This window comes from Scyliorhinus canicula, chromosome 12, assembly GCF_902713615.1.
Source record: "Scyliorhinus canicula chromosome 12, sScyCan1.1, whole genome shotgun sequence".
Lineage (NCBI taxonomy): Eukaryota > Metazoa > Chordata > Chondrichthyes > Carcharhiniformes > Scyliorhinidae > Scyliorhinus > Scyliorhinus canicula.
The window spans coordinates 108,252,593-108,274,212 of record NC_052157.1 but is presented as its reverse complement, the minus strand read 5'-3'; the positions used below and the strand labels follow the sequence as shown (position 1 = coordinate 108,274,212).

The window sequence follows — 21,620 nt, the reverse complement described above, 5'->3', positions numbered from 1 at the left end:
AATGGGCTGAATGGCCTCCTTCTGTACTGTAAATTCTATAATTCAACATTGATTCCTTGGTTTGAAGACTGTATTGCTTGATGCTGCCTTCATACTAATGTGAACTTAGGGTCAGCATGGTGGCACAGTCGTTAGCATTGATGCCTCATGGCTCTGAGGTCCCAGGTTCGATCCCAGCTCTGGGTAACTCTCCGTGTAGAGTCTGCACATTCTCCCCGTGTTTGCATGTGTTACGTCCCCATAACCCAAAGATGTGTAGGCTAGGTGGTTTGTCCACACTAAATTGCCCCTTAATTGGAAAAAATGAATTGGGCACACTAAATTTATTTAATAAAAAATACTTACATGATTTGTTTTAATGCTGATGCAATATTAAACAACTGAAGGTAACTTTGCTTAATTGACAGAGTATTCTGAAACTACTGTCCAGTTCCACAAATCTCTGGAATGTCTGTATTCCCAAAACACTCGGATCAAAGATGCTTCCAGAACTGACCCCTGGGGTAAACCATTTACAAATGTTCTCCAAGATCATTATAGTGCTCCAGCAACTTATTTTCTATCTATGCTATTACGTTTTCTCTTGCATCATTCTTCTGTGCATAAAATACCAGTCATGCTAATGTTTGTTACAGTCCATTTTGTGTGAAACTCTTCAGGATATCGGAGAGATGGGGGCCAGGGGCTGCATAGAGTTCCTTCTTTGCAATTCAACTCAATCCAAGAGCGTTCCATTCTGACACCACATACCAGAAGTGGATAAAATGTTCAACCTACAGCAAGCATTAAACAAATTCAGCAATGATGAACCATTGATTTTCCCCTTAAAGCTCTGGGGTGTGATGGCTCAGCCCTAGCTACACATTGTATTTGAACGTGACTCATAATAGCTGACAAACACAGCAAAAACACTTTGCGGGAAGCCAGATTTTAATGGACATATAAAGTGTATCAGCTTTACCAAATCTGGCAACATTCAGAACAGCATATTATCTATTAATTTATTGGTAATCAGATTTATAATATCTGAACCACAAGGGCATGTTAACATTGCCATATTATTGGAAAGTTTGGAAAACAATTATTTTAAAAAAAAATACACACACCAGTACAACAGGCAAGCAATACAATATATTTGGAATGCATTGAAAGAGGATAGATCTTCATTAAGTAGTCTCATGAAAACTGAGGGTTGGGCTGGGGATGTGAGGTACATATCAGTAACCAAATTAAACTGGAAGTGTTTTTATTCTTTCAAAATAACAGCCATGTAAAAGCATTGTGCGACACTCATTTTGCGCACGATCACATCCTTTCGCCCGAGTTCCACTTTTGCGCCTGGACAGTGCATTACTCTTGAACCATTCGCCAATCCTGTTCAAGCTCAATGCAGAAACCTTCCCCCCTACCCATATCAATGATAGCCTTTAGGAAGTGCACCTGATTGATTTGAGCTTTGCAGCCACTTGTGTTCCCTTCCCACCATAATGTGAAACTGAGAAATCGCAAGCATCTTAACCCTCCCTACAGAGCAGCCAAAACAATGTTGACACTAAAAAAAAGCCATATAAAGGTATCAGTCATTATAGGCCACAGTGTGAACACTTACCTACTGATAGAAAGCAGCAGTACACTGGCATCAGGTTAAGCATTAATGAGAGGCAGTGGCATAGTGGAACTACCACTGTATGAGTAATCCAAAGACCTGGGGACCTGGGTTCAAATTCCACCATGGTAGATAGTGAAATTTGAATCTGATAAAAGCTGGAATTAAAAATCTAATGATGACCATGAAACATTGTCATAAAAACCCATCTGGTTTACTAATGTCCTTAAAGGAAGTAAATCTGCTGTCCTTACTTGGTCTGGCTTACACGTGACTCCAAATCCATAATAATGTGGTTCTCTTAACTACCCTCTGAAACGGCTGACCAAGTCACTCAGTGTAAGGGCAATTAGGAATGGGCAATAAATGCTGGCCCAGCCAGTGACACCCACAACCCACAAATTATTTTTAAACAAAGAATAGAGAGTGGGAATGGTCTGACCACGCAAGATGTTTCATGAACATAAAATGCACATTGTTTAGAAATGAATCTACGGAATCCGTTCCCACATTCTGACAGGCAAGGGTATTCTTTACATCACTTGTAAAAGTGACTTGCTGGGCCACTTCAGAAGTTAGTAAAAACTCATAGAGGCCTTGAGGCCAGAGTTGGTAAAATACCTCACTTTTCGTTAAATTCAATGAATTAATGTTTACAAGTTTTATGCTGAAACCAGACTTTTAAAATAATTGCTAAAAATGGAATTCTAAATCTCAAGCTGCCAAGGAAAATGTGAACTAATCTTTTGATTATTAGTTAAAATCCTCTAAATTGTTAGTCTCGTAACGTAACCACTACACTACCTGTATTGTGTAAATTTATGTGGCCTGTTGCATAATAAGAGACTGAAAATACCATCAGTTCCCTCAATAAATGCTTGGACAACAGTTTGTACATCCTGATTTGAATGTAAAAATATCAGCATTATGAAATGTATAAACTCTACCCGATCCACTTCTCTCCTGAATGCACCGTGTCCCGCTGTAGTACTGTTCCAGCCCTTGTGATTCCTCTTCCAGGTCATTGCTCCAGAGGAGACACCAAGTGCTGTTAGGAGTATTTATGATCGATCCTCATCTCAGCTCACAGCCTTGCATACATACTTCCCAACAAAGGTCGCTGCATTTTGTTGCGAGCAGGGACTCTGGCTGATTTACTCTTTACTGAGTTCAGGAGAGCTGTTGACAATTACGGAACCTCCACTGGTGCAGTGGCTGAGGTCACCTAACCCAGTTCAAGACATGAGAATCAAGTACAGGAATAAAGAAGTCTTACGACAATCATACAATGTTGTAGTGAGACTGCATCTGGAAAATTGTGTGCAGTTTTGGTCTCCACTTTTAAGAAAAGATATACTTGCTTTGGAGGTGGTACAGCCAAGGTTCACGTAATTGGTCCCCAAGGCGATGGGTTTCTCCTCTGATGAGAGGCTGAGTAAATTGGGTATATATTCTCTGGAATTTAGAAAAATGAGAGGCGATCTCATTAAAACCTACAAATTTCTGAAGGGGCTTGATAGGATAGATGCTGAGAGACTGATTCTTCTGGTCGGGGAATCTAAAACACAGTCTCAGGACAAGACGGTCGTTGGGAGTAATAGGAGGAGAAATTACTTCACTCAAAGGGCTGTGAATCTTTGGAATACTCTACGCTAAAGCATTGTGGATATCCTATCGCTGAATACATTTAAGACTGGGATGGACAGATTTTTGGTGTCTCAGAGAATTAAAAGATATGGGGAACACTGAGTTGAATCCCAAGAGCAGCCACAAGTGTATTGAGTAACAGGACAGGCTCCACAGACCATATGGTCCACCCCTACTTCTCTTTGTGTTTCTCTCTGGTCCCTGGGGCTTATGATCAGATTCACTGAGCTACTTGGAACATTCACTACGAGCTGTTCTATTTACAGTGGCTGAGATTTTATTTTTCCTTCTTGTGAACTGTTTAGCTTCAGGTTGTTACATTTGTCCGAAAGAAGGCACTGTGCATCATGGTGTCGCGGGACTAACAGGATATGGTTCTTACTCTCAACTTTAACTTCTGATCTTTCCAGAATAGTTTGGTTGGCCTATTCCAAATCACCTATGGAATTGCCATCAAATAATAAACTTGGTTTAAAACTGCAGACGGCTCAGTAACTGGGAATCATGTACCACTTCAAGGCAGCAATTTTTGTCACAGGGTAAAACCCACAGCATGCATGCACTAAACTGTTGTGTATGTACTAACACAGATCCACCCAGAGAACACGCACAATTTTAACTATAAATCAGCACAGCACTGCTGGGCAAATCAACAAACCCATTTAACCCAAGATAACAAAAAAGGTGAAAGATATGCTGGATGTGCCTATTCAAAGTTACAAGCACGCTCAGTTTTGCTCATTTGGGACATGGGTGGGTGGGGAGAAGTTAATAAAATTATTCAGAATTAAATCCCATTAGAATTATACATTAGGTACTCACCTTTGCCCAGATAGCATCTTCTGATTTCCCACAACTGGAGATTATTTCACTGGAGGTCAGGAAAAGACTTCAAAAGCACTCTGCGTGCTGAAGTACGCCATCATAAAACAGCATGTAAGCTCTGAGAACTAAGTGATAACGTGACCCGTACTTGTTTATCCCCCACTTTACTCGAGTGCTCCATCTAATGCCACAGGGAACCCTTGATGATTGTAAAGAGAAGTAAATCTATGTCGTTACGAGGGCACAACAAAAATAAAGCAGGAAATTGTTCAAAACCACTGTGAAATATTTTTACACAGAAGTAAAATGCTGCCAGAGATAAACCTGTTGTGATGTTTTCCATTATGTGGTTTTCAGGTTATTGAATGCATTGTAAGGTACATACATGCCTGCACTGCTAAGGGTAAGGTTCTAATATAACACTCTGCTGGTATTCAACAGAGATCACAATCACCCTGGCTGTTTCAAACTTGCTTCTATAATTCTTAACGATAATTCTTAAAACTGCTAATGCTATGGATAGATTATAGCCTGCTAGCACCCAGTTAATAGGGGCTGTGGAACCAGCCTGACTTGAAAACTGAATATACATTTGCTGAGGCTGAATCAAAAGAAATTCCATAAAATCTGATCCTCATTCCTGGCTCACTAGGCAACTACTGGAAAGAGAGACATGTGCCAAGCTACCTGCTGTTTATAGACACAGCCAAAATAAACCTTACTGATACCAGTGCATAAATCAGCTACGATATGCCTGAACGCTAATTCCACTCACTAGCCCTCCCTCCACCCTGTTTGTCAGCAAGAACACTATGGAAGGTTCATTCCCCTTTATTCAGTATTGTATACACTTATGTTAACAAGATATGAACGTGTAATATATTGTGTCTGAAAAAAGGTACTTGCAATTACAAAAGGATTGGCGGTAATAAGTGTTAGTCACACTCGATGCTTCACCAAAGTACATGCAGTGAATAGCACTTCAGCGAGGCTTTGCCGTCTGCTTGACCACACCATTGTCATCATTTTGACAAAAAGTTTATTGAGAACAGCGACGGATTAAAAAAAAGTTTCTGAAAAATTGCAACAAATACAAATAATCTACAAAAACTGGGAACGCTTTACGAGGACAGTGCAGGCATGGTGTCTGATACGTGTAACTGCAAATACGCTTAAAACTGGCAACACGTTTGAAGATGGGACTTCCCACCCGAGTGAGAAATTCTTCACGTTTCAACAGCGATGCAACATTCCCACCCGAGTTTCAGGAGAAGTCAGCTGTCAGCAGTTCCAGCAAAAATACCAACCTCTTGAAGGCGGCAGGGACACCCGTCACAGATTAGCATGAGTGACTGACATAGGCAATTGTAGCTTTTTTCATAGAGACATCAATGTGAAACTGTTGTGAGAACGTGCAAGAATTTGGCAGCAGAAACTTGTGGACATCTGAAAGGACATTTTGTACAGAGGCGATTAAGTGCAACTTCAGCAATTGAACAAATTCCTTAGTGGGGGAAAGCAACTCCAGACGGTTACATACTTCAGATCTCCATACTTTCCCCTTACCATACCTCCTCCTCCTTTTAAGACACACCCAACATTTTGGTCGCCACCTCATGTTTGATATATCCTACGAGGATTTGTATGGTCCCAGAATTTCCTAGCTCAATTATACAATAAATCAATTATTAAAACAGAACAAACTTGGCACACAACAAATATATCAGATGGAATAATGTTATATATCACCTTGAAATAGTGGTCTGAATAGTGGTTTTTAAAAAAAAGAAAGCAAACAACAGAACACAGATTTCTGGCACCAAAAAAGACTGTGGTTGACACCTATTAAACATATACAATTGCAGGTTTCACCATTTAATCAGTGCATTTCCATTAAAAAAAACAAATGTAGATTTTGTTTATGATCCATTTCATATATGCACTGACAGTGATATTTGCTCAATGGAGTGTAACAAGACAAGTACTTCCATTCCAACTGGGGAGAGAGGTTTCTTATCTTCAGTTTTTCAGAAGAGTGTCATAGACTTGGTAGACGTAATGTGATACCTCTGGTGCTCTGCATTTCAGAGACAGCTGCGAGAGAAAAGAAACAGAAACATTAATTGAAAGTCAAATATATACAGTGGGCAGCGCTCAGGGAAATCACAAAACTCCTCAGCAGGCATACTGATACACTTACTGAAGCAGACTTTGCAATGCCAGAGAAAATAAAAAACCAGAAAGCCAGAAACAAGAAATAAAGAACAATGGAGAATATTAGAAATTCACCGTAGGGCAGTCTGCATCTGAGAAAGAATCAAGTTTCTCATCTGCAGCCCATTCTAGCTCGTCATACGCTGACTGTCAAACAGTAAAGATCCAGCACAGTACAACAACAACGTATATGCATATAGCACCTTTAATGAAGTTACAGCTGCCAATGGAGGAGTGATGAAAATCAGAGATACACAAGAGGTCTGAATGGGAGAAATAGAACAGATCAAAGGTTTGTACAAATGACAGGAGGTTATAGAGATAGGGGATGGTTAAGACCATGGGAGGATTTGAAATCAAAAATAATCTCCCAGAATGAAGAACTTGGTCATGAGGCACAGTTGAGGACTTTGGATCCGTACTTGATGGAGTTCAGAAGGATGAGGGGAGAGCTTACTGAAACTTACAGGATATTGCAAGTCCTGGATAGAGTGGATGTGGAGAGGATATTTCTACTAGTAGGAGAAACTAGAACCTGAGGGCACAGCCTTAGACGGAAGGGATAATTCTTTAAAACAGAGATGAGGAGGAATTTCTTCAGCCACAGGATGGTGAATCTGTGGAACTCTTTGCCGCAGAAGGCTGTGGAGGCCATATCACTGAGTGTCTTTAAGCCAGAGAGGGATAGAATCTTGATTAGTAAGGGAATCCGGAGTTATGGGAAGAAGGCAGGAGAATGGGGATGAGAAACATATCAGCCATGATCAAATGGCAGAGCAGACTCGATGGGTTAAATGGCCTAATTCTGCTCCTATGTCTTATGGTCTTATGATAATTTCTTCATGAAGGCATTTTAAAAAAATCAAAGCATTGCTGAATTTGGAACCAATGTAGGAGGGCAAGCAAAGGAACCCTGGATGAATGGCACTTGCTGTGAGCTCAGATAAGGGCATCAGAATTTTAGACGAGCTCAAGTTTACGGGGGGTGTAAGTTAGAAGATAAACCCGGAGAGCATTGTTACTTGAAGCTTGCTAATTCCAAAGGCATGGATGAGAGTTACAGCAGCAGATGAGCTGTGACCAGCGATGTGAAAGATGTGGCAGCAGGCTGTCTTGGTGATGGACAGGATATGGGCTGGGAAGCACAGCTCGGTCAAGCAGAATGCTAAATATTGGTTATAACATGCATTTATTGGCAATTCCATTACGGGTCAGATATTTGTACTGAACTCGTCAGCACTCCTGAATCAGACTGAAATGTGGAAGTGTCAATAGCAGCAACAATGCTATTCATAGAATTTACAGTGCAGAAGGAGGCCATTCTGCCCATTGAGTCTGCACTGGCCCTTGGAAAGAACACCCTACCTAAGCCCACACCCCCACCCTATCCCCGTAACTCAGTAACCCCAGCCAACCTTTTGGGACACTAAGGGCAATTTAGCATGGCCAATCCACCTAACCCGCATAGCTTTGGACTGTGGGAGGAAACCGGAGCACCCGGAGGAAACCCACGCAGACACGGGGAGAAAGTGCAAACTCCACACAGAGAGTGACCCAAGCCAGGAATCGAACCTGGCACCCTAGAGCTGTGAAGCAACTGTGCTAACCACTGTGGTACCATGGCCCCCTTAACGTCCCATGTGGTTAACGGCCCACGTAAAACCCAATTATAAGCATTCTAAGTGTTGATATTTGTCCATCATTTTCCTTTTCCCCTCCCCTGAAGGATATAGTCCTTTCTGTTCAACAGATGCCAGCAATCGTTCCGCTCAGAAGCCTCCAGCTGTACTGCCTCACTATTTCTTTACTGCTCGGAGGTCCGCTGCTGCCATTGTGCCCCCAGATAAATCCCTGTCTTTAGAGATGGTAATACCAAAGCTCAAGATTTCCTTCAGGCTGCCAACTGAGTACTTTAAGGTAAATGCAGCAAAAAGGGATCTTGACAAATGCTGTGAAATAGTAGTTCTTTTTTAAGGGCAGCTTCTCACAGGCAGACACCCTTTGTTCTTCAATTACTTTCAGCAACAGACTCAAGCTTGTGAATTTTAGAATTAATACCGTTCAGCATAGATGTGGTTGTCAGTGAAAAATAATCCAAAGTTGTGCAGTCAAAAAAAGAACTTGCTGCTTTCTCCAATATTATGATCTTAATTTTTACAATATTACAATGTCCAACGCGTAGCAGATTCAGGTCACTTCATATCCAAACACAAATTTCATCCCTTAAACCTGGAAGGGAAACTGTGAACTATGGAATATCACAGAATATTCCATTAGTGGAAATTAGCAAACTGCACTTGAGTGTGATAATTCTTTTTAACTTTCACTTTGATGCAGCAATGAACAACCCTCCAAATGAATTCAGGTTGTCAGAGTGGTTGGATGGGCAACTACAATCGTCAATTACCAGGATCATGAAATCAAGCTGTCATTCTCCCGTAAGTGGGTTTCAGAGAATTTACAGTGCTGAAGGAGGCCATTCGGCCCATCGAGTCTGCACCGGCTCTTGGAAAGAGCACCCTACCCAAGGACAACACCTCCACCCTACCCCCATAACCCAGTAACCTCACCCAACACTAAGGGCAATTTTGGACACTAAGGGAAATTTATCATGGCCAATCCACCTAACCTGCACATCTTTGGACTGTGGGAGGAAACCGGAGCACCCGGAGGAAACCCACGCACACACGGGGAGGATGTGCAGACTCCGCACAGACAGTGACCCAAGCCGGAATCGAACCTGGGACCCTGGAGCTGTGAAGCAATTGTGCTATCCACAATGCTACCGTGCTGCCTCCACAATGCTACACAGAATTTACACACAAGTTGCAACACAATTCCTCCAACCTATAAGGATAGTTCATCACCTCTCACCATCTTGGGCAGATGCATTGTCATTTCTTTTCTTTTAGGTGATTGAGTGACTGACAGCTTTAGAAAGAAATGATCACACATAACAGTCTCCAAACAACTGAGACATCCATAGATGTACGGCATTTGCCTCACATGACTGCCTTTAAAATGCAACTTGCTAAACTGCACAGCTACAGGAAAAGCAAAAAGCTTGGATGCCAGAAATGTGAAATAAAAACAGAAATGATCGGAAATACTCAGCAGCTCCTGTGCAGCGACTTGGTTAATGTTTCAGGTTGATGACCTTTCGGCAGAGTTGGAAAGAGTTAGAGATGTAACAAGCTTCAAGCGAGTAGAGAGACAGGGAAAAGTGGAGGGGATTGTGGTGGGTGGAGATTGCACAGCTTTTCTTTTTGGTACAGGGCTTCCTGTTGCTTAGCTGGCCTCGATTTTTTATGATGCTAGAGACAAGCTTGGAGATGTTGCTTCTGAGCCCTGAATGTGTTTCCAAGATGCTGAGGAATTGACACTCCATAGATTCCACACAATGATACGAAGGCTGCGAGTGGCCTCAGACCGCAGTTAATGAGCTCAGTGGTGGGATGATCACCGTGATATTTCTAACTTCTTACTACAATAAAATCTTGCATTTATTTAGTGCCATCAATATCTCAGAATGTCCCCAAGGTGCTTCACGGAGCTTGAATGGACAGAAACCGACATCAAGCAGAAGCAGGAGATATTTGAACAGATTTCCACTGTCCAAAGACGTGCAGGTTAGGTGGATTGGCTATGCTAAGTTGCCCTTAGTGTCCAAAAAGGTTAGGAGGGGTTATTGGGATAGGGTGGAAGTAAGGGCTTAAGTAGGTGCAGACTTGACGGGGCGAATGGCCTCCTTCTGCACTGTATGTTCTATGTTATATGTTCTACAACCAAATATTTGGTCAAAGAGGTCAGTCTTTTTTAAAATTTAGAGTACCCAATTCTTTTTTCCAATTAAGGGGCAATTTAGCGTGGCCAATTCACCTAACCTGCACATCTTTGGGTTGTGGGGGCGAAACCCACGCAGACACGGGGAGAATGTGCAAACTCCACACGGACAGTGACCCAGGGCCGGGATTTGAACCCGGGTCCTCAGCGCCGTAGGCAGCAATGCTAACCACTGTGCCATCGTGCTGCCCTAAAGAGGTCAGTCTTAAGGGAGGAGAGAGATACAGAAGGAATTCCAAAGCTCGGGGTTTAGACAGCTGAAGTCACAGCTGCCACTAGTGGAATGAAGGAAGCAGGGAATACACACGAGATCAAGAGTTGGAGAAATGCAGAGTTCCTAGAGGGTTGTAGAGTTGAAGGATGGTAGAGACAAGGGTCGTGATTCTCCGACCCCCTGCCGGGTTGGAGAATCGCCAGGTGGGGGAGGGGGGTGCGGCATGAATCCTGCCGCTCCGATTGCCGAATTCTCTGGCGCCCCGATGAGCCGAGCGGCCACCAGTTTTCGGCCAGTCCCGCCGGTGTGAAATGGACATGGTCCATCCCGGCGGGACCTGGCTTCTCGGCCGTCTAGTGGGGCCCTCGGAGGGGGCACAGGGGGACCCGGCCCCGGGGGCCCCCCACGGTGGCCTGGCCCGCGATCGGGGCCCACCAATCTGCGGGCGGGCCTGTGCCGTGGGGCACTCTTACCCTCCACGCCGGCCTCTAAGGCTCCGCCATGGCCGGCGTGGAGAAGAAACGCCCTGCGCATGCACAGGAAACACGCTGGCGGTTCTGCACGTGTGCCAGAACACGCTGGCAGTCCTGCGCATGCGCAAACTCGCGCCAGCCGGCGGTGGGCCTTCGTCGCCAGTTGGCGCGTCGCCAACCCCTCCAGTGCTGGCCTAGCCCACGGGAGTGCGGAGGATTCCGCAACTTCCAGGCGGCCCGACGCCAGACTGATTCGCGCCGCTCTTGGCGCCGGTACGGGCCACCTCGGCAATTTCGGGAGAATCCCGCACAAGGAAATAAAATGGTAGATATTAGGTCTGGAGCTAATGGTCATTACATTACATTTCTCCCATGATCATTACTTTCAGTTTAAATTAAGCTCCGTCAGCTCTGTATCCCAAAGAGTCTGGGCCCGATATAACCAAATTGCAATAGAGTCCCATGACAAACGGGTTTCAGTTCACATGCAGCACCAAGTAACACCACGCTATCTATCAGGAGTTTGTTGCAATCCAGGGCCTCTGCGGGAAACAGCGTGCCAAGGCCTCACTTAGTCCTGTTTCCTGCACTGAGGAATTCCGTTCATCGGAATTCCTCAGTACAGAAGGAGATCGGACCACCATTTTTAAACGGCATCCCGATCTCTCGAGCCTGAAGTGACCTCCAAACCCCCCCAAAGCCTGAACTCACCTCTAAGGGAGTCCTCGGGCACCTTCACCCACCTCACAGGGGCAGGGCACCCCGGGCCCAATCCGCAGCACAGGAAAAATGCCAGTTGGGCACCTTGGCACTGTCACCCTGCCCAGGTGACCACTGGGGGGGCTCCGATCCCTTGGGGAGACCACCTAAGTTTGTGGAGACCAGCATTGAACAGCGATCCCCGGAGGTCTCTGAGGCAATGAGTTAGATCCCAGGGCCTCAGTAGATCTGGCGAGTTGCATATTAGATTGAGACTAGCTGTCTCGCTCTAAAATGCAAATTTGCCAAATACTGATCCTGCCCACAATGAACGGGATTCAGATCTCGGCGTCTCGTGACGATGGCCAGGTGCGATCAGGGGCCACCGATCGGCAGGCGAGAGCGATCTGGAGGGGGGCCTACTTCTTCAGCGCTGGTCTGCTGTGTAGGTCCACCGTGTCACTTGGACTCGGGGCGCCGCAGGCGCGGACCCGCGGCCGGAAAAGCAGGGCCCTGTATCGACAGCTGGAGCTGCATTTCTAGAAAAAAGTCCAGAGTGATTTGCGCCCGTTTTCCCACAGGTGTGGGGACATAACCCCATTATTGGAGAATCCCGTCACCCGTCTCCAGTTGACCCATCTCTCAGACACGGCTATTCTCCTCCATGCATTTCCCAGTTCACGGAGGTTCATAGATTCATAGAATTTACAATGCAGAAGGAGGCCATTCGGACCATCGAGCCTGCACTGGTCCTTGGAAAGAGCACCCTACTTCAGCCCAAGCCTGCACTCTATCCCCATAACGTAGTAACACCACCTAACCTTTTGGACACCAAGGGGCAATTTAGTGTGGCCAACCCACCCAACCTGCACATCTTTGGACAGTAGGAGGAAACTAGAGCACACGGAGGAAACCCACGCAGACACGGGGAGAAAGTGCAAACTCCACATTGACAGTCACCCGAGGCTGGAATTGAACCTGGGACGCTGGAGCCGTGAGGCAGCAGTGCTATCCACTGTGCTGTCCCAATTGTCTATTCCTTTTTTCACATCTTACCATCATCAGATACCCCTCTGACGTCCACAGATTTCACTTCTCTTTGTTCTCACCCATTTAGTTCTTTCAAATCCAAGCAGTTATTATTATTGAATCAGTTCTATATTTTTTGGATCTTGATGAGTGCTTGCACAATCCACTGCGGCTTTTCATAATTAAAAAAACTCCTGAATATGTGAATATTATTATTATTTTTTTTTAAAGGTATTTGAAATTTTTTATAAAAATAACATTAACAATGACATCAACATGGTATAACAAACATTCCCCCCCTCCAATCCCAATCTTCACACACTCCAATCAGTGAACATTATTAAACCTACATTATAACTGTATAACATTTATTGCATTAGTATTGTGGCCCCAGCTTCCCTTTCAGATGAGCTGATAAGCCAAGGACCTGGCAGCCTGTGAAGGAGAACATATAAAAGATCGCATAATACTAATCAAAGAAGTGCAGGGAGCTCCTCCCACGCCATGGCCAATATTTCTTCCCCAATTGACCATGCTAATGGATTATCTGGTGTGATTAGTGCTAATTCTTATAAGATGCTTATGTTTTGGACTCTGTCTTTTAATTTAAGATAAATTATGATGTCCTGGAAATGGCGGATGGTGTGAAGTTGTATTGGATGGTGTCCAGCAACAGGCTGCCACAAAGGTTGCCACAAAGACAGGGGCCTCGGTCAGGACTTACTGAAACAAGTGTGCCATATTTCACACCTGAATACAAAGAGACAGGGCAGCTGTTCTTGCATCGTGTAGATTTACACACTCTGATTTCAAAAGAAACCCGGAATGCTGAGAGGGAGTACCGAAGGGAGAAAAACAAGGTCAGAAGTTTCTACTGCGCTAAGCAGAGGAAAGAAGCCATTTTTCACTGTCGGCTTCCAGACAGAATGTGTGAGAGAAGACATCCTCTGGTCAAGGGGACAGAACCTGGAGAAATTTAAGGACTTTAGAAAGAGATGTCCTGCCATGGTTAGGGGGAGGGGCGAGGAATCAGTGGAGTGAACTGTGCTTCTGGAGGTTGTTCAGGATTTCACCAAAGACCGAACGAAAGGACGTTTGATGGCCACAGGACATTATGACTCTGCAAATGGGGGGGCGAGTGAGTCCACTGGAAGCTGGCAGCAATTTGGGTGGGTTCTGTAAAGACTGTAATCTTACGAAGTGTGTGCTGTAATGCAAAAATGCAGTGCGGGGTTATTGGTCATGTTAAGACGCTAATAAGGGGAATCTTTTCATAGTTTAGAACAGAGATTGCCTCCAAAGTAATGTTGATGTTAGTTTGTTTGCGACATCATCAGTTTAAAACTTGAAATTTTGTCACAGGATTCCTTTAAGGTGGTCATTAAAAATTCAGATTTTCTTTTTCAAGTCACCCGTCTTTACGAGGATTGTAACACCGGTCACTTATTCATTTGTGGAATATGGGATCTGGTTCTGCTCACACTGGCGCTGCGTTCAGTAACACACTGACAGTGACATGAAATGAAAATTGCTTATTGTCACGAGTAGGCTTCAATGAAGTTACTGTGAAAAGTCCCTAGTCGCCACATTCCGGCGCCTGTCCAGGGAGGCTGGTACGGGAATCGAACCGTGCTGCTGGCCTGCTTGGTTTGCTTTAAAAGCCAGCGATTTAGCCCAGTGAGCTAAACCAGCCCCTGTCTGGCCTTAAAAAAAAAATCAATTAATTACAAATTACTTTGGAGTATGGTGACCATGTGATAAAATGCTACATTAATGCTAGTGTTCTCTTTGTGCTTATAAGACCAGAAGACATAGGAGTGGAAGTAAGGCCATTCGGCCCATCGAGTCCACTCCGCCATTCAATCATGGCTGATGGGCATTTCAACTCCACCTACCAGCATTCTCCCCGTAGCCCTTAATTCCTCGCGACATCAAGAATTTATCTATCTCTGCCTTGAAGCCATTTAGCGTCCCGGCCTCCACTGCACTCCGCGGCAATGAATTCCACAGGCCCACCACTCTCTGGCTGAAGAAATGTCTCCGCATTTCTGTTCTGAATTTACCCCCTCTAATTCTAAGGCTGTGCCCACGGGTCCTCGTCTCCTCGCCGAACGGAAACAGTTTCTTTGCGTCCACCCTTTCTAAGCCATGTATTATCTTGTAAGTTTCTATTAGATCTCCCCTTAACCTTCTAAACTCCAATGAATACAATCCCAGGATCCTCAGCCGTTCATCATATGTTAGACCCGCCATTCCAGGGATCATCCGTGTGAATCTCCGCTGGACACGCTCCAGTGCCAGTATGTCCTTCCTGAGATGTGGGGCCCAAAACTGGACACAGTACTCCAAATGGGGCCTAACCAGAGCCTTATAAAGGCTCAGTAGCACATCGCTGCTTTTATATTCCAACCCTCTTGAGATAAATGACAACATTGCATTCGCTTTCTTAATCACAGATTCAACCCGCATGTTTACCTTTAGGGAATCCTCGACTAGCACTCCCAGATCCCTTTGTACTTTGGCTTTATGAATTTTCTCACCGTTTAGAAAGTAGTCTATGCTTGGATTCTTTTTTCCAAAGTGCAAGACCTCACATTTTCTCACGTTGAATTGCATCAGCCATTTCCTGCACCACTCTCCCAAACTGTCTAGATCCTTCTGCAGCCTCCCCACTTCCTCAGCACTACCTGCCTGACCACCTAACTTCGTACCATCGGCAAACTTCGCTAGAATGCCCCCAGTCCCTTCATCCAGATCATTAATATATATGGTGAACAGCTGCGGCCCCAACACTGAACCCTGTGGGACACCGCTGGTCACCGGCTGCCATTCCGAAAAAGAACCTTTTATCCCAACTCTCTGCCTTCTGTCAGACAGCCAATCCTCAACCCATGCCAGTAGCTCACCTCGAACACCATGGGCCCTCACCTTACTCAGCAGCCTCCTGTGTGGCACCTTATCAAAGGCCTTTTGGAAATCCAGATAGACCACATCCACTGGGTTTCCCTGGTCTAACCTAGTTGTCACCTCCTCAAAGAATTCTAACAGGTTCGTCAGGCACGCCCTCCCCTTACTAAATCCATGTTGACTTGTTCTAATCCGACCCTGCTCTTCCAAGAATTTAGAAATCTCATCCTTAACGATCGATTCTAGAATTTTACCAACAACCGAGGTTAGGCTAATTGGCCTATAATTTTCCATCTTTTGTCTTGATCCTTTCTTGAACAAGGGGGTTACAACAGCGATCTTCCAATCGTTCGGGACTTTCCCTGACTCCAGTGATTTTTGAAAGATCTCAACCAACGCCTCCGCTATTTCTTCAGCCACCTCTCTCAGAACTCTAGGGTGTAGCCCATCGGGGCCAGGAGATTTGTCAATTTTAAGACCTTTTAGCTTTTTTAGCACCATCTCTTTTGTAATGGCAACCATACTCAACTCAGCCCCCTGACCCTCTATAATTTTTGGGATATTACTCATGTCTTCCACTGTGAAGACAGACGCAAAGTACTTATTAAGTTCTCCAGCCATTTCCTCGTCTCCCATCACTAGCCTTCCGGAATCAGTTTGAATTGGCCCAATGTCTACTTTGGCCTGTCGTTTGTTTCTTATGTATTGAAAGAAACTTTTACTATCATTTCTTATATTACTGGCTAGCCTGCCTTCATATTTGATCCTCTCCTTCCTTATTTGTCTCTTTGTTAACCTCTGTTTGTTTTTGTAGCCTTCCCAATCTTCTGATTTCCCAGTGCTTTTGGCCACTTTATAGGATCTCTCTTTTTCTTTGATACATTTCCTGACCTCCTTTGTCAGCCATGGCTGTCTAATCCCTCCCCGGATAATCTTTCTTTTCTTGGGGATGAACCTCTGTACAGTGTCCTCAATTATGCATACAAACTCCTGCCATTTTTGCTCTACCGTCTTCCCCACTAGGGTCTGCTTCCAGTCGATTTGCGACAGTTCCTCTCTCATGCCCTCGTAATTGCCTTTATTTAACTGTAACACCATTACATCCGATTTTGCCTTCTCTCTTTCAAACTGCAGACTGAACTCAACCATATTATGATCGCTGCTTCCTAAGTGTTCCCTTACTTTAAGATCTTTTATAAAGTCTGGTTCATTACATAGCACGAGGTCCAGAATAGCCTGCTCCCTTGTGGGCTCCATGACAAGCTGTTCCAAAAAGCCATCTTGTAAGCATTCCATGAATTCCTTTTCTTTGGATCCACTGGCTACGTTATTTTCCCAATCCACCTGCATATTGAAGTCCCCCATGATCACCGTGACCTTGCCTTTCTGACATGCCTTTTCTATTTCACGGTACATGTTGCGCCCCTGGTCCTGACCACTGTTAGGAGGTCTGTACATAACTCCCATTATGGTTTTTTTGCCTTTGTGGTTCCTCAATTCTACCCACACAGACTCCACATCATCCGACTCTATATCGTTTAGTGCCATAGATTTAATTTTGTTCTTAACTAACAAGGCAACCCCACCCCCTCGGCCCACCTCTCTGTCTTTTCGATAGGTTGTATATCCTTGGATGTTTAACTGCCAGTCCTGAACCCCCTGCAGCCATGTCTCTGTGATGCCTACCACATCATAATCATTCACGATGATCTGTGCCATTAGTTCGTCTACTTTGTTACAAATGCTACGAGCATTCAGGTAAAGTGCCTTAATGCTAACTTTCTTATCATTACAGATATTGGAAGTCCTAAGATGTCCAAAGTTATCCTTCCTTTTTTTTGAATTCCTGGTCTGCCTCAAGCTTAAATCCACCTGCCTACATGTTGTCCTCCTGCGTATCTTGCCATTTAACTCCATGCTCCCTGTCGCTTTCACTTTCCCTTCCCCCCAACTCAGAAGTTTAAAGTCCTACTGACCACCCTATTTATCCTCTTCGCTAGAACACTGGTTCCAGATCGGTTCAGGTGGAGACCGTCCCAACGGTACAGATCCCCCCGGTTCCAAAACTGATGCCAATGTCCCATGAAGTGGAATCCCTCTTTCCCACACCAATCCCTTAGCCACGTGTTTACTTCCCTAATTTTCTTGTCCCTATGCCAATTGGCACGTGGCTCGGGCAGTAATCCGGAGATTATGACCCTTGAGGACCTGTATTTCAATTTTCTTCCTAGTGCTTGATAGTCCCCGAACAGGTCCTCCACCCTAGCTTTACCTATGTTGTTAGTCCCAACGTGGACCACAACAACTGGATCCTCCCCCTCCCGCTCCAATATCCTTTCAAGCTGGTCAGAGATGTCCCGCACCCTGGCACCGGGCAGGCAACACACCATGCGAGACTCCCGATCCGACTTGCATAGGATACTATCTGTCCCCCTAATTATAGAATCCCCTATAACAACTACTTGTCTTTTTACTCCCCCCTCTTGAATGGCCTTCTGCACCATAGTACCGTGGTCAGCTGGCTCATCCTGTCCAGAGCCCTTTTCCTCATCCATACAGGGAGCAAGAGTCTCATACCTGTTGGACAAGGTCAAAGGCTGAGGCTCCTGCACTCCTGAACTCAGGTTCCCCCTACCTGCCTCACTAACAGTCACACTCTGAAGTCCCTGATCACTTACTGAATGTGAATTACTTAATCTCCCAGGTGTGACTGCCTCCTGAAACAAAGTGTCCAGGTAACTCTCCCCCTCCCGGATGTGCCGCAGTGTTTGAAGCTCAGATTCCAGATCATCAACTCTGAGCCGGAGTTCTTCCAGCAACCAACACTTGCTGCAGATGTGGTCATTGCCATTCACAAGGGGAACAGCCAGCTCCCACATCATACAGCTACAGCACATCACCTGCCCAGCCATCTCTGATTAGTTAATTAATTTATTACTTTGTATAAATTTCAGTTTAAAAAAAAACAAACTTGGATACCTCTGCTATAGTCTTTTTCAACCTAGTTCTGGTTAACAAATAAGAAAAAGAAAAATAATAATGTAATAAGGCACTCACCTGCTCACCCCAATGGGTCTTATTATTAGGTGAGATTTCCAAGCACCTTATGACAGTTATACTTTTCATTTCTGCCACTGCCAATAGGAACCACTCCGGAGGATAGTGCAGCAGCTCACCACACTGCAATTATGGATCGTCATTAAATGCTGGTTTAGCCAACAATTCCACATCCCATGAATGAATAAAAAAGGTTTGATGCAGACCATAACATCTTATTCACTGTCCATGCAGGTGTGGTATTTCTCCACTCTCATATCAACATACATGTAGCTCAGAGTTGAAAATCCAATTAGTAGTAATTAGGTGCTGTGGATCCACCCCCACTCGTTCTCGGCCTGGATCCAACCTAATATCGCCAAACATAAATAGTTATGTTACTCACGGCAAATGCCTTCTCTCCCATGTGCCTAGTTTCTTCCACATTTGCATAGGCCATCATAAATTCTCTCCCAAATCAAGTCAGCTCAATCAGCAAATTCAAGAGTGGTAATGAAAACACAATTTAATGAGAATTGATTACTTCAATGCACTGTGTACTGATATTTTTTTTCGATTGTAACAACAGTGTAGTACGAAAATCTGATTCCCCACTTATTTCATTGGTAACTGTTTCACGTTGAATCTGCTTATTTGCATTAATATCTCTCTGGTTCTGACCTTTTACTCCACATGCTGTACATGCATACTAAACAGCTTTTGCTATTAGCCTTTCCTCTTGCTATGCTAGCAAAAAGGTCTGTTTTTCTTGTAAGCAGGTTTCACGCTTGCCTGCTTGATTTTTCAATAATTTCACCTGACCTAATGTGTAGAACTATTGAAATTTACAGCATAGAGGAAGACCTTTCAGCCCATCATTTTGTGCAAGCTCTTGGCTCAATGAAATCCAAAACTACCACTGCTTCACCCTCTCTGCACAGCCCTGCATCAAATATTTTTTTTTCAAAAAAATACAACGGCCTGCCTTAAACACATCCTCTGGCAAAGTATTCCTTGCTCCAATAACCATTTTTGATCATTTAAAATCAATAGCCCCTTTGTCACTGACTCCCAAACAGCAGAAGTCGTCTTTCCTCAGTCACTCTTCCAAAATTCTTATTTTAAAAATTCTATTAAATCGCCTCATCACTTTTTCTGCTTCAGTTGAAAAAGTCCCAGTATCCCAGGTTTCTCATTAAAACTATAGTTTACTAGCTTCAGCCTCTTAAATCTACATATTATAAGCTCTCCAAGGCTTTAATGTTTTTTTTCTACGAAGCAACACATAAAACTACACACAGTACTCCTGAAGTAGCAATTGTTTTGTCACTAGTCTTGTACTCTATGTCACCACTTATAAAGATTAAAATTTTGTTGACCAGTTTATGCATTTTATGTACTGGTATTTGCCTTTTCAGGAAATTACACAATAATAGTCCCAGCTCAAGGTAATAGGTAAGCTAAAGGGGCTTAAAATTCACAAATCCTTTCGTGGCATATTGACTAGGATGTTGAAAGAGACTAAAAAGGAAAAAAAATGGGACTTTGGCTTCCACCAGGAGCGAATTACTGAGCACAGTTGAAGTTCTGAAGGACTGCAAGCATGTGGTATTTAAACAGTGCAACACATCTACTCAGTCAACTGAGCCTCACACATGAAAACCATTCCAAAAGGTAAGCTGGAGCAACACTTCAGTGGCAATAACCTTAAAAGAAAACAACCAAAACGTTCCACTTGACAAAGATCCTCAATGACTTTGAGTATGTGATAACAATCTACATATTAATTTGGTGTCTCAATAAATCTTCCGGCAAATTAGCATTTTGCTGTTCTCTTTTGAAAGGAACTCTCTTACTGGAGGAACCAATTTAATGTTTTTTGAAACAGTTTCCAAGAAATTCGAATTGCTATGTTTCTTCAATTTTATTGCTTTAGGTCCCAGTTATTTCTAGACACCAGCAAACTTCCCAAATAATCCAGTACAAAGGTTTGTTAACAAGCCGATGAACCAATGTCCATTTTTCACCAGGAGCCACTGGGTAATGATCAGATGTGGAAACCATGGTCGATTTCCACCTCCTTGTCAGCCTAGGGTCCCCAAAGCCAATTACAGTCGCTCTGTTGCCAATGACTAGAAAAAGCAAATACAGTACAAACCAGGAATTAAATCAGAAACGTCCCAGTCCTACATGGGTCATCGACTGCTACAGTTCACCTCTCGTTGAGTAAGTGAAAGTGATCTTTTAGTCACAGTGAGGTGAGGTACTCCTGTGGAAATTATGATGGGCTGGACTTTTCTGTGAAAATATGGTATGGCTAACCCCGCTCGACTTTATGTGCAAATTGGCAAAATACGATGACGTGACATGCACAATTAAATGTAGAAACCTGGAGGCTGCTGTCTGAGATGTAACATTCTGCTGTAAGCTTCCCGAAGACAGCATGATGCCATCGGATTCACTATTTAAACATTCTGAATGGCACAATGTTGTTGGACTTACCACATAAAAATGGTTTAAACACATCTGAAAGAGCCAATTAAAGCACCCTTTCAATGGTGATGTAGATCTTAATTACAATTAAACAACATTTCTGACACTTTAAATTAACTGTTAAAAGTGTGGAATCTCTTTCCTACAGCTGCTCATAGTTAATAGAGACTTAAAAAAATAACAAAAACGTTTTTTGTCCTTTTATCTCCTTTCCTTCAATCCAATCTTTCTTTCCTCCTCTCCTCATTTCCTGTTCTGCACTTGATCTGACACTGAATTCAATATTCTAACTTAGATATCTTGGTTCAAACCCTTCGCTGCTCATTGCCAATTCTTCAGGCTGTCTGGTTGAGGAGATACTGTTATGTCCCCCGTTCGTATGACTCCCCAATGCCCTGTGAAGGGTGCAGTGTCTTTGGATGTTAGGTTGACTGCAACTTGCCAAAACATGAAAAGTTAACGGTCAAGTACGAAAGTTAAACAGCCATCCATTTAACCCTCACAGTAAAATCTGACCCAATATAATTTACAAGTGCCTAAAGTGCTTACCTTCATAGACTTCCTTCCTACCATGCTCTGAAACAACAAGGTATTGGATGTGTAATTCTGGCATATGAGAAAGAGTTTGGAGCCC

The 21,620-nt window shown here is 43.9% G+C and overlaps 1 protein-coding gene across 3 annotated transcripts in view; it reads right to left on the bottom strand.

The window, feature by feature from the left end:
* Window positions 1-912: 912 nt before the first annotated feature.
* The window catches only part of ap2b1 (adaptor related protein complex 2 subunit beta 1), a 353,748-nt gene continuing 333,040 nt past the window's right edge, over window positions 913-21,620 (bottom strand). For all 3 annotated transcript variants that reach the window (XM_038813715.1, XM_038813716.1, XM_038813717.1), the window contains one exon: window positions 913-6,172. In XM_038813715.1, the coding sequence (XP_038669643.1) occupies window positions 6,098-6,172 (75 nt within the window). In that variant the 3' untranslated portion in view covers window positions 913-6,097. The remainder of the gene's footprint in view (window positions 6,173-21,620) is intronic.